The sequence below is a fragment of the Salvelinus fontinalis genome, unplaced genomic scaffold (assembly GCF_029448725.1).
Source record: "Salvelinus fontinalis isolate EN_2023a unplaced genomic scaffold, ASM2944872v1 scaffold_0065, whole genome shotgun sequence".
Lineage (NCBI taxonomy): Eukaryota > Metazoa > Chordata > Actinopteri > Salmoniformes > Salmonidae > Salvelinus > Salvelinus fontinalis.
The window spans coordinates 468,699-482,278 of record NW_026600274.1 but is presented as its reverse complement, the minus strand read 5'-3'; the positions used below and the strand labels follow the sequence as shown (position 1 = coordinate 482,278).

General features: G+C 41.8%; 1 protein-coding gene across 1 annotated transcript; it reads left to right on the top strand.

The window, feature by feature from the left end:
- Positions 1 to 623: 623 nt before the first annotated feature.
- Positions 624 to 11,602, top strand: LOC129842789 (zinc finger protein 345-like). Its single transcript, XM_055911443.1, has 3 exons — positions 624 to 719; positions 3,327 to 3,891; positions 7,534 to 11,602. Exons 2-3 carry the CDS (start codon positions 3,385 to 3,387, stop codon positions 9,538 to 9,540), a joined length of 2,514 nt encoding a protein of 837 aa, XP_055767418.1. The 5' UTR covers positions 624 to 719; positions 3,327 to 3,384; the 3' UTR covers positions 9,541 to 11,602.
- The last annotated feature ends 1,978 nt before the right edge of the window (positions 11,603 to 13,580 follow it).

The window sequence follows — 13,580 nt, the reverse complement described above, 5'->3', positions numbered from 1 at the left end:
GTTCTGTTTAAAACTAATGGTGGGTCGGGTGAAGATGAGAACACAGAGAGTGAGAACGAGTGGGTTACCGTGGTGAACAAGGAAAGTGGAAGGATCGAGTGGCGTTGAAGACGCAATGGTAGTAGAGCCTACACCAGTGAATGTTTCTCGGCAACCAAGGGATCCTGATATATTTCATGTTAAAAAGGTGGACTGTATAATTTATTGCAATGGTCATAAACTGCACAGCACAAACGGAGAAGAAATCAGAGACAATTGGCATCATTGTAAGTGCAGCTGGACGCTCTTTGGGTCTTAGGAATCCTGTCGAAGAATGTTCCACCCTGGACTATGACTGGATGTGGTTTTTAATGGGTCTATTTTTGTATGGTATACTTTTTTCATTGTGCCCCTCTAATGAGGGACTGATTTAGACCTGGGACACCAGGTGTGCAATTATCAGGTAGAACAGCAAACCAACAGGCTCCAAACCTCGTTGGCTAAGAGTTGATGACCCCTTGTGTAGCATATGATGTCTTTTCCTCCACCCCCCTGCAAATTATTTGTATTTTTATGTCGTTCACTACCCTGTACAGTAGGTAGGCGAATAGACATTCAAGTCTGCCAATAAACCTCAGAAGAAGGCTTCCTTCCCATACCGGAAATGACGGCATCAAACTGCTGCCATCAAAACAGGCTGAGTTGAAAGCAAGACAATCTAAACCATCTTTGGTCAAAAGGTAAACATGAGAACACATACGATATGATTAAAGTTGATTAAAAGCATCAAGGTAGATCATAAATGCGCATCTAGCCAAATTATAATCGCTTTGTAGCTAGCTCCACATGGATCGCTAGCTAATCTAGCTAGTTAACGTTAGCTGTTGTAACGTATTTGTTCGAACGTTACCTATATCAGAACGGTTTATATAGACCTTTAAAAAAGGCCAAATCATACGTTAAGTGTTTTCTAAACACGTGAATGAGCGTGCTCACGATGGAAATATAATACAGAATGAGAAAAGACGGGCTGCGAGCGTCAGATTCTATTTTTCTCGCGTCTACGCGGAGCAATGCTGGGAAAATTAACGGTTAAATTGCCAGAAAATACTTTTGTGCATATAGTGGTTCCAACAAAATGCATGGTATAATGTAGCTTTGGGACACAACATCGGGGGTCTGTATTGGTTGGACTCCCTGAGTTGTGCATATAACGTTAGTAGTTCTGGTGGCTGGCGACGGAAAATAACCCTACCACAATATAGCTGGCTACACAAAAGCATATGTATAGTCTCTAGGAACTCCATTTACCAGACGTAAATTGAAATGTGATCCTCACTATCCAATAAACGTCTGAATCCAAAACGTTGTCCGAACCGCACCATATTCCTGCTCTGTAGACAGTGGTAGGACGTGCGTGGTCTAATGACAACCAACTGTCTAACTCAACAGGAACATGGTGATGTTCTGACAAAAATGGGATACAGGCGTTCATTTGATAGCGAGGGTCACATTTCACTTTACTTTCGGTAAATAGTTCCTAGAGCTTATACATGCATATGCCTTTGTTGACAGAAAACGTTTTTATTTTGTGAAGATGGCTATATTGTGGTACGTTATTTTCTGTTGCCAACCACCAGAATGACGCAACCAATACAGACTCCCGATGTTGTCCCAAAGTGATAGTTAATGGAATCAAACGGTTTATCCTCATCAGCTGTGATAAACGTTGATCTCAGGCAGCTGCATAGCCATAGCAGGAGATTTATCCGCCAACCTTTTCTTGGCGATACTTTCATCGTTCTCGATTAGGAGAGGCACCATTCTCTTAAATGTTTGTGTCCAGTTGCAGCGGGAACGATTGAATTCATAAAATGCTCCCGTTATTAAATACATGTTTTGCTCCATAAATGTGTTCACCGCCATCTTTTCTATTTCTGATCTGCTCTCATTGATCGAGCCAGGTGAGTGTCATTCAAAGTGACGTTTGTCCACCAATCAAGCGTACTCTCACCCGACTCCGATCAATGAGAGATGAGGAATAGACAAGATGGCCAAGTTTACATTGTTGGATTACTTCTTGGAGCAAAATATTAAATGTAATAACTAAGTGTTTTCAAAATTCAAACATTAGCCCAGCAACTGGACAGTATGCTTATAAGACAATGGTGCCTCTCCCATGCTGACCAAACAGGACTCGCGCTTGTTGATTTTGTACCCCTACACCAGACACGATCAGGACACGCAGGTTGAAATATGAAAACAAACTCTGAACCAATTATATTAATTTGGGGACAGGTCGAAAAGCATTTTAGACATTTATGGCATTTGAGTTAGCTAGCTTGCTGTTGCTAGCTAATTTGTCCTGGGATATAAACATTGGGTTGTTATTTTACCTGAAATGCACAAGGTCCTCAACTCTGCCAATTAAGCCACAGATAAAACTGAATCCCTTTCTCCTTCCTAAAGGCTTCTTTTTCTTCTTTGGACTTTATATGGTGGTTGGCAACCAACTTTACAGCATTGCTACAACCTACCGGAGTGTGGACCTAAGTTTATCTCAATCACCCACGTGGGTATATGCTCCTAACAACCAATGAGGATTGGCAGGTAGGCTCGTGGTTAGAGCGTTGGACTTGTAACTGAAAGGTTGCTGGATCGAATCCCCGAGCTGACAAGGTCAAAAACTGTCGTTCTGCCCCTGAACAAGTCAGTTAACCCACTGTTCCCCAGTAGGCCGTCATTGTAAATAAGAATTTGTTCTTAACTGACTTGCCCAGTTAAATAAAGGTGAAAGAGGATGCAGGTGTCCGGTCAGCATGTAAGAGAGCAGGAGGAAAGTATCGCTAAGAAATAGCAGAATCTCCTGCTATGAAGCTGTTATCAACGGTTATCAACAGCTAATGAGGATAAACCGGTTGATTCAACTGTTACTAGGACGTCATTGTAAATAAGAATTTGTTCTTAACTGACGTATGTAAAATAAAGGTTAAATAAGCTAAGGTTTGTCAGTCAAATAGGCTCCATATTTGAAAACAATGAAAGCCTGCCTGTGTTCGATCATAAGAAATGACTGGAAGTCTAAGGAGACTGCTAGCTGTTTCTGTAGACTTCGTCATTGCGCTACTGCAAGTTAGCGTTGGCTAATTAGCATTGGCTCGCAAAACTATACCTCTAACTTATTCCATACTGGACGCAGGACCATAAACATGGTCTCCACAAGTCTGTTTAACTCTGGGGAAGTAAAGAAACTCATTGCCAAAATCCTGAACTATTCCTTTAAATATCAGCTAATAATGACATGAAATTACAGATGAGTGTTTTGATGTATAAATCTTTTTTTACAGGTACTCTAAAGTCCTGCCATTGACTGCATTGTCGTTGTTGCCACACGAGCAGGACAATATGAATCCGCTCAGTTCAGAGAAGGAAACGTTGATTGATGAAATTGAACAGAGTTTATTCACTTTAACCGTGGACAATTTACGTTACCTGTGTGAACGTCATGGCAAAGATGGATCGGAAATTAAAGGGATGAATCATCGCTTATTAAGACGTAAAATCATGGAGGAAATGTGGGACAATACAGAGTCAATGAAATCAGAGGAGCAGGGAATGTCTTGGTTAGTCCAACTGAAAGACGACATCAGAAGGATACTGGAGGATGCTAGTGGTGCACCAATGAGTCCCAGCCAGTCCGATGATGCTGTAGACTGTGACGAAGAATGCGACAAGGAGGACAGCGATTGGTTGCCTAGCAATGGACTGAAGGCGGAACACTTGAGTTCCAGCCAATCCGATGATGACGCTGCAGACTGCGATGAAGAATTGGACATGGAGGACAAGTATTGGTTGGCTAGCGATGGGCTGGAGGCAGAGGCAGATCCGGAGAGGCACACTCCAGAGCAGAGAGTAAGACACATGAGTATTTATTTTTCCAGTCAGAAAATGTGTGTTTCAGTCTTTCCTTGATACATCTCATCCTTGATTCCTTGTCCTCAAATCAGTTTGTTGGTCGCGAAACACAAATGTTCAGATATTATCGCAGGTGCAGCGAAATACTTGTGTTCCAACAGTAATAATATATGAAAAATAATTAGGAAATATCAGAATGTGCGATGTCAGAGGCAGAAATTTGATGTGTGTGTGTGTGTGTGTGTGTGTGTGTGTGTGTGTGTGTGTGTGTGTGTGTGTGTGTAAAAATGCATACATACAGTACCAGTCAAAGCTACGACACCTTCTCATTCAAGCGTTTTTCTTTATTTGTGCTATTTCTCCTACACTGTAGAATAATAGTGTAGACATCAAAACTATGAAATACCACATATGGAATCATGTAGTAACCAAAAAAGTGTTAAACAAATCAAATTATATTTTAGATTCTTCAAAGTAGCCACCTTTTGCCTTGATGACAGCTTTGCACACGCTTGGCATTCTCTCAACCAGCGTCACCTGGAATGCTTTTCCAACAGTCTTGAAGAGTTTCCACATATGCTGAGCACTTTTGGGCTGCTTTTCCTTCACTCTGCGGTCCAACTCATCCCAAAACATCTCAATTGGGTTGAGGTCGGGTGATTGTGGAGGCCAGGTCATTTGATGCAGCACCCCATCACTCTCCTTCTTGGTAAAATACCCCTTACACAGCCTGGAGGTGTGTTGGGTCATTGTCCTGTTGAAAATCAAATGATAGTCCCACTAAGCGCCAACCAGATGGGATGGCGTATCGCTGCAGAATGCTGTGGCAGCCATGCTGGTTAAGTGTGCCTTGAATTCTAAATAAATCACAGACAGTTTCGCCAGAAAAGCACCATCACACCTCCTCCTCCATGCTTCACGTGGGAACCACACATGCAGAGATCATCCGTTCACCTAATCTGCGTCTCACAAAGACACAGCGGTTGGAACCACAAATAAAACATTTGGACTAATCAGACCAAAGGACAGATTTTTACCGGTCTAATGTCCATTGCTCGTGTTTCTTGGCCCAAGCAAGTCTCTTCTTATTATTGGTGTCCTTTAGTAGTGGTTTCTTTGCAGCAATTCAACCATGAAGGCCGTATTCACGCAGTCTCCTTTGAACAGTTGATGTTGAGATGTGTCTGTTACTTGAACTCTGTGAATCATTTATTTGGGCTGCAATTTCTGAGGCTGGTAACTCTAATGAACACATCCTCTGCAGCAGTGGTGACTCTGGGTCTTCCTTTCCTGTGGCAGTCCTCATGAGAGCCAGTTTCATCATAGCTCTTGATGGTTTTTACGACTGCACTTGAAGAAACTTTCAACATTTTTGAAATTTTACGGATTGACTAACCTTCATGTTTTAAAGTAATGATGGACTGTTGTTTTCTCTTTGCTTATTTGAGCTGTTCTTGCCATAATATGGACTTGGTCTTTTACCAAATAGGGCTATCTTCTGTATACCACCCCTACCTTGTCACAACACAACTGATTGGCTCAAACGCATTAAGAAGGAAAGAAATTCCACAAATTAACTTTTAACAAGGCACACCTACCTGTTGATTCAAATCCATTCCAGGTGACTACCTCATGAAGCTGGTTGAGAGAATGCCAAGAGTGTGCAAAGCTGTCATCAAGGCAAAGGGTGGTACTTTGAAGAATCTAAAATATATTTTGATTTGTGAAACACTTTTTTTGGTTACTACAAGATTCCATGTGTTATTTCATAATTTTGATGTCTTCACTATTATTCTACATTGTAGAAAATAGTTTTTTTTTTTAAAGAAAAACCCTTGAATGAGTAGGTGTGTCCAAACTTTTGACTGTTACTGTACACAATACACTGAGTATACAAAACATTAAGAACACCTGCTCTTTCCATGACAGACTGACCAGGTGAAACCTATGATCCTTTGTTAAATCCACTTCAATCAGTGTAGATGAAGGGTAAGAGACAGCTTAAAGAACGATGTAAGCCTTGAGACAAAGCTGAAATGTCTTGAGTCGATACGTATTCAACCCCTTTGTTATGGAAAGACTAAATAAGTTCAGGAGTAAAAATGTGCTTCACAAGTCACGTAATAAGTTGCATGGACTCATTCCGTTTTCAATAATAGTGTTTAACATGATTTCTGAATGACTACCTCATCTCTGTAGCCCACACTTACAATTATCTGTAAGGACCCTCAGTCGAGCAGTGAATTTCAAACACAGGTTCAACCACAAAGACCAGGGAGGTTTTCCAATTAAGGGCACTTATTGGTAGATGAGGTAAAATTTAAAAAAGCAGACATTTGAATATCCCTTTGAGCATGGTGAAGTAATTAATTACACTTTGGATGGTGTATTAATACACCCAGTCACTACAAAGATACAAGCGTCCTTCCTAACTCAGTTGCCGAAGAGGAAGGAAACCGTTTTGAGATTTCACCATGAGGACAATGGTGACTTTTAAACAGTTACAGAGTTTAATGGCTGTCAAAGGAGAAAACTGAGGATGGATCAACAACATTGTAGTTACTCCACAATACTAACCTTAATGACAGAGTGAAAAGAAAGAAGCCAGTGCAGAATACAAATATTCCAAAACATGCTTCCTGTTTGCAACAAGGTGCTAATAGTGCAAAAAAAAATTAACGATATATCCTGAATACAAAGTGTTATGTTTGGGACAAATCCAACACAACACATCACTAATCCAATACAACACATCACTCTTCAAGTTTTCAAGCGTGGGGGTGGCTGCACCGTGTTATGTGTATGTTTGTCATCGGCAAAGACTAAGGAGTTTTTTGTTGTTGTTGAATAGACCAGTTTCTGGTGAGTGACCGCCGATTTAGTGTCAGTTATTTTCAGCTGTAGGTATTAATACAAGAAACGTTCTGAGCAAATAATGTCAGAAATAACACCTCCAATATGTCAGAAATAACACCTCCAGTATGTCAGAAATAACACCCCCAATATGTCAGAAATAACACCCCCAATATGTCAGAAATAACACCTCCAATATGTCAGAAATAACACCCCCAATATGTCAGAAATAACACCTCCAACATGTCAGAAATAACACCTCCAACATGTCAGAAATAACACCCCCAACATGTCAGAAATAACACCCCCAATATGTCAGAAATAACACCTCCAACATGTCAGAAATAACACCTCCAATATGTCAGAAATAACACCCCCAATATGTCAGAAATAACACCTCCAACATGTCAGAAATAACACCTCCAACATGTCAGAAATAACACCTCCAACATGTCAGAAATTACATCTCCAAAAAATACTGCAAAGTTGGCTAGTAGCTAGAAACAAGGCAACCGTGTCTGTCGGCGCCACAGTGTTATCCTCCTCCTATAAATGTATTGGAGGAAAAGATTCAAGGTTTCTCCTCTTGGACTTTATCCTCCAATCTGTTTTAACAGTGTTATCCTCCTTCTATAAATGTATTGGAGGAAAAGATTCAAGGTTTCTCCTCTTGGACTTTATCCTCCAATGTTTTTTTAAGGATGAGAGGAGTCAAGGGAAAGACTTAGGAGAGTGGAGAGTGTTTCCCACCCTGATTTGTTCTGTCTCTATTTTTATGATTTCCAGAACAAGCTTCCCACGTCACCCTCCGCCCTCCCGAAGTCCCCTGGTCGTGCCTCTCCCAGTAGCGTATTACTGCTGGGTCTGAAGAGGGTGTCCGTGCGGCTGGTCGACTGCAGGAAAATACTGGGGCAGAGTGGCCATATACTACACAAGACCGCTCAGACAGGAGAGAATCCTCACAGCTCGTCTGCTGAACAACGCAATGAAACCCTCTCAGGAGACAGTCCAAGCTCCCATATCTGTGATCATTGTGGGAAGAATTTTATCACAGCAAGAAGTCTACAACTACACATACAGAACCTGAAGAGATTCAGAGAGAACTTGACTGGAGAGAAACCACACGTGTGCTCTACATGCGGAAAGGGATTCAGTGAGACTGGAAGTCTAAAGAGACACCTGAGAACTCATACTGGGGAGAAACCGTATGTCTGCCATCATTGTGGGAAGGCTTGGAGTGATTCTGGAAACTTAAGGAGACACATGAAAAAAACTCACCCAGGAGAGAAGGTCATTGTGAAGAGCGTCCTTACAGGAGAGAAACCTTACCATTGCTCCTCTGACGACTGTGGGATGAGCTTCGGTACCTCACGCAAACGCAGAGTACACCAGAGAAAACACACAAGAGAGAAGCTTCGCAGCACGCCTAATGCTAAGCAACGTAAGGAACCCCTCTCAGGAGATGGCTCCCATATCTGTGATCATTGTGGGAAGAGTTTTATCACAGCACGAAGTCTAAAACGACACTTACAGTACCTGAAGAGATACAGAGAGAACTTGACTGGAGAGAAACCACACGTGTGTTCTACATGCGGAAAGGGATTCAGTGAGGCCGGAAGTCTTAAGAGACACCTGAGAACTCATACTGGGGAGAAACCGTATGTTTGCCATCATTGTGGGAAGGACTACAATGATTCTGGAAACTTACAGAGACACATCAGGACTCACACAGGTGAGAAACCTTACCACTGCTCGCAATGTGGTAGGAATTTTCGTGAAAAAATAAGCCTTGTACATCACCGGGAAGTTGTTCACACAGAACACCCTCACCGCTGTGCTCACTGTATGAAGAGCTTCGTAAGTGCATCGAAACTGGAATCACACATGCAAACCCGGCATCCGCCAAATGATCCTCTGAAAAAACCACATGTGTGCTCTGAATGTGGAAGGGGATTCAGTGAGGCCGGCAGTCTTAAAAGACACCTGAGAATCCATACTGGAGAGAAACCATACGTCTGTCCTCGCTGCGGTAAGGATTTTACTCAATCTGGACTCTTACAGAGACACATGAGAACTCACACGGGAGAGACACCTTACCACTGCTCGGTGTGCGGGATGAAGTTTTGTCATACAATCTCGCTAAAGCAGCACCACCTGAAGAACCACAAGGGGGAGACGCTGGGTCCAGTCCGTATGCACCAAGGCCCTCTTCCATGCCCCCACTGTGGGGAGAAGTTCTCTACCAAGGCTCTTCTAAAGGATCACCTGCAGAAGACCCACAAAAGCAGAGTCCACTGCCCACAGTGCGACAAGACTTTCTCCACTAAAGGTAGTTTACTAGTCCACCAGAGGAAACACACTGGAGAGAGGCCTTACCTTTGCCCTCAGTGTGGGAAGAGTTTCTCCCTGACAGGGAGTTTAAAACTTCATCTCCGGATTCATGCTGGTGAGAAGCCTTACCGCTGTACTTACTGTGACAAGAGCTTCACAAGTAAGAGCCACTGCACTCTTCATCTGCGAATCCACACTGGAGAGAAACCGTACCAATGCCCTGACTGCGGGAGGAGGTTTCGTGACGGGAATGTCTTGAAAAACCACCGGCGGACCCACACAGGAGAGAAACCGTTCCAGTGCCGCGTGTGTGATAAAGCCTTTGCCCAGTGGAGCAGTCTGAAGAAACATCAGGAGACACACAGGCAAACTCCGCCTGTCTCTGTCCCAAGACTCCCTAATCCCTACCTATCACACAATCAGCATGTCCCTTATCCCTACCCACATCAGACTCCATGGTAACCTGGTTTATCACCTGTCCAATCCCTTATAGAGGGATTCCTTACGATACCCAGACAGAAAAATACCATCATTTGGGGGAAATTCACAAAATATAATCCATAGAATTAACACCTTCCTAATATGGAGTTGCACCCCATTTTGCCCTCAGAACATCCTCAGTTCGTTGGGGCATGGACTCTACAAGGTGTTGAAAGCGTTCCACAGGGATGCTGGTCCATGTTGACTCCAATGCTTCCCAGTTGTGTCCAGTTGGCTGCATGTCCTTTGGGTGGTGGAACATTCTTGATACACTCAGGAAGCGGTTGAGCATGACAAACCCAGAAGCGTTGCAGTTCTTGACAATAGGTGTAGCCTGGCACCTATTAACTACCATACCCCGTTCAAAGACACTTCAATATTTTGTCTTGCCCATTCACCAGTTGAATGGCACACATACATGTCTCTATTGTCTCAAGGCTTAAAAATCCTTCTTTAACCCGTCTCCTCCCCTTCATCTACACTGATTTAAAGTGGCTTTAACAAGTGACATCAACAATGGATCATAGCTTTCACCTGGTCAGTCTGTCATGGATAGAGCGTTTAGTACACTGTGTATATTACATTTTTTCCCCCCAATCACAGCCAGATGTGATGCAGCCTGGATTTGAACCAAGTACTGCAATGACTCTTCTTGCACTGAGATGCAGTGACCACTGAGCCACTCGGGAGCCCCTGAGGCCCCTGTTTCATAAAATGGGGTTAACTTTAAAACTAGGAGAGCTTCCACTCTGGAACTTTGATATGCTTATAGAGTATATTATGTACAACTATATAAATATATATATACACTACGTTTCAACAGTTTGGGGTCACTTAGAAATGTTCTTGTTTAAAAAAAAGAAAAGCACATTATTCGTCCATTAAAATAACATCAAATTGATCAGAAATACAGTGTAGACATTGTTGATGTTGTAAATGACTGTTGTAGCTGGAAACTTTTTAATTAAAGATTTTTAATGGAATATCTAGGTAGGCGTACAGAGGCCCATTATCAGCAACCATCACTCTTGTGTTCCAATGGCACTTCGTGTTACCTAATACAAGTTTATAAAAGGCTAATTGATCATTAGAAAACCCTTTTGCAATTATGTTAGCACAGCTGAAAATGGTTGTGCTTATTAAAGAAGCAATAAAACTGGCGTTCTTTAGACTAGTTGAGTATCTGGAGCATCAGCATTTATGGGTTTGATTACAGGCTCAAAATGACCAGAAACAAAGAACTTTCTTCTTAAACTCATTCTTGTCTATTCTTGTTCTGAGAAATGAAGCTTAATCCATGTGAGAAATTGCCAAGAAACTGAAGATCTCGTAAAACGCTGTATACTACTCCCTTCACAGAACAGCACAAACTGGCCCTAACCAGAATAGAAAGAGGAGTGGGAGGCCCGATGCACAACTGAGCAAGAGGACAAGTACCTTAGAGTGTCTAGTTTTAGAAACAGACGCCTCACAAGTCCTCAACTGGCAGCTTCATTAAATAGTACCCGCAAAACACCAGTCTCAACGTCAACAGTGAAGAGGCGACTCCGGGATGCTGGCCTTCTAGGCAGAGTTCCTCTGTCCAGTGTCTGTGATCTTTTGCCCATCTTAATCTTTTCTTTTTATTGGCCAGTCTGAGATATGGCTTTTTCTTTGCAACTGCCTAGAAGGGCAGCCAAAAACAAGGACATTTCTAAGTGACCCCAAACTTTTGAACGGTGGTGTGTGTATATATATAAAAATTGCCAAATCATTATTTCTTTATTTTTTGCTTTGTAGCACTTACAGATGAAACATGGAGTTTTAAATTAGGCCTGGGTAAGGCCAAAATTGAATAACTTTGATCAGTTATTTCTCAATTATGCTTTCAGAGATGAATCTCAAATATATGTAAACAATCCTTCCTCCAAATGACCACTCTATGATTTACATTTTGTTACAATCCCCCAAACCCATCCCACTGGGCACACACCGGTTCAATAAACGTTGTTCCCACGTCATTTCAATGAAAATTACATTGAACCAACGTGGAATAGAATTAGAATGGATGTCTGCGCCCAGTCTTTTTGTTGTTGTTGTCTGGGTTTCGTGAGGAATCACTCTGGTTACCAACTGAAGCAAATAGATTGGAAGGAAGCATTTCCTGAAGTACTGGAACACTGCCTTTGACTCGGCCTGTCCAAAATGGCACACTCTGCACGATAGAGGGCACTAATTTTGACCAGTATACCCTACAATTTGTGCAAGACTTTTGAACCAGGGCCCATAGGGCTCTGACCAGGGCTCTGGTCAACATTAGTGCACTCTATATGGACGAATATCTATATTGGCACTCAGGACATCTCAAACGCCTACCTACTACGTCCCCCTGGCCCCTCCCCCTTCTATGTTGGCAAGATGTAGCGAGGGATTTGGAACCAGATGAGGTAAGGAAAGACAAAACAGATGGGAATATGGGAGACTGAATTGAACTATACAACTGACTTCCTCAAAGTATTGGGTCTGGTGTGTCCTGATTTCTGGGGTTTTGAAATATTTTACCGCAAACTTAGCTCCTTGACCAGAGATTGAATCAAGACATCCCACTCCCAAATGTTTCCGTTTCAATGGAGGTCAATGAACTAAGTAGTCCAGACTCGCATTTGGTGTCTATTGGAGAGCCAGCCACTTAAGTAGACAATGGTAAACGGCTTGAGTCGTTCATCTAACATTTATCCACCATCTTTGCCTTGACCAGTTCATTCTAAATGACAAATAACGGGTAAAATTGGTTGTGATGTTTGTTTTGTTATTTAAAACATTCTGCTTTATTCAGATACGTGGTTGTCTCCAACTACAGAGGTGTGTTGTGAACTGCAGAGGGGCCACGATTCATGGAGACCACTAAATAAATGCTAGTTCATTTTTTAAGGGGGTTAATAACATTTATAAACACCACCATCGATTTATAATTTTAAAAAATTAAAACTGAAGCTGTTTTCTGTTTAACTGTTCAGTTGTTTAATGATTATCTAGACAACTCCCTAGCAACCATTAGTCCTGTCAATTTTAAATCGAAGATGTAGACTACATTGCAACACCCTATCTACAGTATAGTATATATTTAAGCAGTAAGGCACGGGGGGGTGTGGTATATTGCCAATATACCACGGCTAAGGGCTGTTCTTATGCACGACGCAAAGCGGAGTGTCTGGATACAGCCCTTAGCCGTGGTATATTGGCCATATACCACAAACCCTTGAGGTACCTTATTGTAAGCTGGTAATCAACGTAATTAGGGCAGTAAAAATAAATGTTTTGTCATACCCATTGTTTACGGTCTGATATACCACGGCTGTCAGCCAATCAGCATTCTTGGCACGAACCACCCAGTTTATAAATATTGATATCACACTGACTGTAATTATGACACGAAATATTCATGAGTCATTAGTTTAAGGCATGAGTTTGAGAGACCTGGGTTAGCGCAGCTCCACTCCACATTTTAATTCTAAATACCTACTGCTTGCAAAATCTATTTGTTCGCCTATGAAAATTTTAAAAACAATTGCAGGCCAACGATTTTCCTAACTTTAAAGAATGTGTCATTTGCTTCGACTTGATTTTCGATTTTCAGTGATTAACATTCGTTTTTGGTTTGACAATTTAACTATTGTTGCTGTTATTATTATTTAATTTTTTTGTTCTTCAATAGAGATTCATATTCCTACATTTCTTAGGGGGGAATTATATCACATAGACTAATTCATTTGGGGCTAGTCCATCACCTGAGGAAGTGGTTAGCAAAATTGCTAACTGTAAATATAGCCTAATACCACTGATAGTTAGCCATGTAATTGATATCTAACAGAAGGCTACATTTAGTGTATAGGCCTATACACCCACCTTGAATGGCTGACGTGAGTGCCCTTTGTTATTTATTAAATACAATTCAGACCAGAAACCTATTTTCTCTCCAGCAGTAACAACACTGGTTGATCCTTTTCTCTCCAGCAGTAACAACACTGGTTGATCCTTTTCTC

Excerpts from the sequence above, each read along its gene's own strand:
- LOC129842789 (XM_055911443.1), top strand. The coding sequence starts at position 3,385 with ATGAATCCGCTCAGTTCAGAGAAGGAAACGTTGATTGATGAAATTGAA. Across the intron at positions 3,892-7,533 it reads GGCACACTCCAGAGCAGAGA|AACAAGCTTCCCACGTCACC; the intron begins GTAAGACACATG and ends TATGATTTCCAG.